Source organism: Echinops telfairi, unplaced genomic scaffold (assembly GCF_000313985.2).
Source record: "Echinops telfairi isolate 266 unplaced genomic scaffold, ASM31398v2 ScPeMD7_11;HRSCAF=52, whole genome shotgun sequence".
Taxonomy (NCBI): domain Eukaryota; kingdom Metazoa; phylum Chordata; class Mammalia; order Afrosoricida; family Tenrecidae; genus Echinops; species Echinops telfairi.
Window position 1 is genome coordinate 41,375,008 of NW_022103908.1, and position 3,896 is coordinate 41,378,903.

General features: G+C 51.8%; 1 protein-coding gene across 1 annotated transcript in view; it reads left to right on the plus strand.

The window, feature by feature from the left end:
* The window catches only part of TTL (tubulin tyrosine ligase), a gene marked incomplete at its 5' end in the record, with an annotated part of 27,635 nt that extends 24,230 nt beyond the window's left edge, over positions 1-3,405 (plus strand). The window contains 2 exons of the mRNA XM_045287097.1: positions 1,156-1,299; positions 2,425-3,405. Coding sequence (XP_045143032.1) covers positions 1,156-1,299; positions 2,425-2,572 — 292 coding nt within the window. The remainder of the gene's footprint in view (positions 1-1,155; positions 1,300-2,424) is intronic.
* Between the last annotated feature and the right edge of the window lie 491 nt (positions 3,406-3,896).

The window sequence follows — 3,896 nt, forward strand, 5'->3', positions numbered from 1 at the left end:
ATTGTATAAAGCACATCTATACATTTGTTGCCCTCATTATTCCCAAAATTCGCTTTCCTCTTGGGTTCCCGGAATCAGCTCATTTTCCTTTCCCCACCTCCCTTCCTCCTCCCCTCTCCCCCATGGGCAGATTTTCATAAAGTAGAAATGGCAAAGGTTTTCTGGGATGTTTGTGCTGGATTGTGGTTCTTTACTAGATGGTGTATTTATAATCATCGCAATTGCTGCTCAATAGAATGTACTTGTTTAAAGTGGTAACATTTATTAAATTCTTCCTAGGTACCAGGAGTTATGCCACATTCCTGATGGAATTATCTCATTGAACTGGCAGCAATCCTAGGAGTGGGTACTATCCACTCCACCCCACCCGCCCTTTTAGAGATAAGGAAATCAAAGTTTAGCATAGGTTTAAAAAAAAATCTGAAATTCCATCCTTAACAGAGTGACCTCATGTACTTACTCCTTATGTCTAAGACTTGCTTCCAACTTTGATGTGTCGTGGGAGAACGATGGGGCTGTCAACTCCCATGAAGAGTTACAGTCTCCGTAACTCACAGGGTGGTTCTGCCCTGCCCGGTAGGGTCCCTACGAGTTGTCATCGACTCCATGGCAGTGAGTTTGGTTTTGGTTTTTGGGTGTCCCTCGAATTCCTCCATTCAGGCGGTAGTCAATGGTGATAAATCTCACCATCTAGTTTCATGATTTATAGCTCTTTGGTCTTTCAGTTAACAACCATTTGACACTAGAACTAGAGCTAGTCAAAGACATGGACGGCACCAATATTTTTTTGGCACATTCTGCTCTTCACTGAATGACAGTTTCTTGTCCACAAGTGCCCGGTGCACATCTGTGGCGTCAGTACAGCTGCTGAGGGAAGCCACACCCACAGAGGCCATGGGACTGTGCGGGGCTTCTCTAGAGGTCTGGGAAAGCAGCCTTTACCTCTAAAAACAGAAAGGATCATAGGTTTTGTTGAACAAATTGCTTGATAAGTAGAATTCTCTTTAGTAAGCTCTTGGCAGTACGCTTAAAAGAAGGCGTTAAGCTAAAGGCAATCTGTAAGTACACTGGACCCAGCGTTAACCAAGAGCACTTTGTGAACTCCTTCTCCTTCCACCCCCCCCCATTCTCAGCGAGCTCTCCCTCTGCCCCCAGGAGCTGCCTTATGAGCGTGGAGCCCGCCATCAGCACCAAGTACCTCCCTTACCAGAGCTTCCAGCTCTTTGGCTTCGACTTCATGGTGGATGAGGACCTGAAGGTGTGGCTCATTGAGGTCAACGGCGCCCCTGCTTGTGCTCAGTAAGCTTCACACCGTGATGGTTGAACCGCAGGGAAGGCGGTTAGGCTGGTCTTGGGAAGGTAGTGAGTGGTCAAGGGCAGACCCTCTCGCCATGGTCAGGGAGGATGTCCCAGGATTAGCCATTCCCTGGGAGGCCTTGGGCTGGCCCAGGGCTTTGCGGGAACTCTTCCTTTCCCACTGCCTCCCTGGGTGTTGATCAGGTGGGAAGCAGACGCAGTGAAAGTTTCCAGTAACTTACTGTCAGAGGAGACCCATTCTTGTGACAAGCTGAGCCTCCTCTGTCCACCTCTTGGTCCAGTCACTCTGATCCACGTGCGGTCCCCCACATACTCTCCATGCTCTCACCTCTGTGCATGCTTTTCCTCTGCTTCTGCGCCACTCTCTCTCTCATTGTCTTTCTGTGCTTGCCTGTCTCTCCCTCCTCTGTCCTTCTGTCTTCACAGTCTGACCCCTCCTCAAGGTGATGTTCATTCCGCTCCCTGGCTGTCTTCCCTGAGGTCCAGTCAGCCCTCCTGAGTTGGGTCTGATCCTGGGCAGTGCCCACCCCCACCCCTCCTCCATGCACATCCTTCGCATGCCAGCACCGTGGCTCTTGTTGCACTCTATTGAAATTGCCTCTTTCCCACCAGCAGAGCAGGAGGGGTCTGTCTTGCTCCCCTGTTGAGGGAGAACTTTTTAGTGGTGTGAAGGCTCCCGTATCGTTTGTGTGTGCCGTGGTCATCTCGGGGGCCCTGGTAGATAACGGGTTATATGTCGGATCCCTGGCGTAGTGGTAAAGTGTTGGTCTGCGGATCCACAAGATCAGCAGTTCAAAACCACCAGCTACTCCTTGAGAGGAAGATGGGGCTTTCTGCTCCCTGAAAGAATGACAGTCTCAGAAAGCTGCGGAGGCTGAGTCATCATTGTCTCCATGGCAGTGAGCTGAGCTGCAGTTCAAAACCACCAGCTGTTCTGGGAGAGAAAGATGGGGTGTGTCCTCCGTGAAGATTTCCGGTCTTGGAAGCCCCCGCTGGGCAGTAGGCTGACCCCAGCTGGTGACAGTGACTTTGATGATGTTTTCAGGGAAGATCCCTGATGGAAAAACCACATTGCAGTTTGATTTTTTTTCCCCCAACATGTTTCAGGAAACTTTATGCAGAGCTTTGCCAGGGCATCGTAGACATAGCCATCTCCAGTGTCTTCCCGCCTCCAGAGATGGAGCAGCAGCAGCAGCAGCAGCAGCAGCAGCAGCAGCAGCAGGCGGCCCAGCAGGCTGCATTCATCAAGCTCTGATGGGCGGAGGTGCCCAGAGCTGCCTCAGAATACGCACGGGGTCCAGCTTCAGGGGAAGATGAAGTGACGCTCTCTGACACGCCAAAACACGTGGGAAAGAGGCAGCCCGGATGGATGGAGACCCTGGGAAGAACTCCCCAGGAATGTGGAGCTCTCCACACTGCTAGTAAGACTTGAAGCAACTTCTCTGAGGGAGGCAGAATGTCATGCAAGGGGGGAAGAAAAACAACCAGAGACTTGATTCTGTCGTGTTCGCCTCCTTTGGAAACCTTCCTTTTCTCCCAAGGCAGCGTTGTGAGCCACACCTGGCCTCCCTGGGGATTGCGGACCGTGGGGACATTTGGTTGGCGTCTTCCTACCTGCTGCAGCCTTAGTGCCTTAGCGCCGTTCCCAGTACCCTTTCTCTTCTCGGGCACAGAGTGGGTGCTAGAGCATTGGGGAGGTAGCTGATGCATTTCCCCCTCACCGCCTCCCTGACACTCGGCCCCACTAAATGCTGGCCACGCGTGCACCAACAGGCCTGGGGCTCATGCTGGGCACACCCTCGCAGTGAAGGGAGCTTTCCTTGCCACTGTCCTGATGGTGTTTGATCAATCACCTGCCAGGGGTGGTGCTGGCTGGGTCCCAAAACAGCACCTGCTGCTCTCAGTCTGATCTCTGCATGTTCTAGCAACAAAGCAAGTCTGTCCAAACCTGTGTACATGGAATAAGTATGAGAGAGAGAACACGTGTTACCTTGCTCTGCTTACCTGAGTGGGTGTTAGAAAAAGGATGGTTTGCAATTATGTTTGTTTTTATCCGAGTTCTGAATGCACTTTTGCAGAGTTGCTTTATCTTCACTTTCTTTGTCTATTTTTAAACTGAAACCTCCCTGGGGATCCGGAGGGATGGTAGGATTGCTCGTTTCCTCATCCCCGCGGGCACGGCCCTAGACCCAGATGGCTGTCCTCTCTCCAGTGTGCCCTGCTCCCAGGCACCTTGCCCAGGGACAGGTTTGGTTCTGTGTCTGCATGTTCCCCCAGGCATCACGGGACAGGTTCCCAACAAGGGTAGTTATGTGCGTGCCACCTCAATGGGAGAACGTCTACAAACTGGAAAGGAGTGGTCCTGGAGCACTACACGGCATCTTGTCTGGTGACTCATGTACGTCAGATGCCGATGCTCTGACTAGATCGACTAGCATTTTGTCAGAAGACGACGTCACCAGCAGTGGGAAGAACAGGGCCCGTTTTTTTGTGGCCATGTTCGGTGTGAGCTAAGAAAACAGCCCCCTTGGAGTAATACACTGGAAGTCACAGCAGACCCCCTGGGAACTCTCACCAGA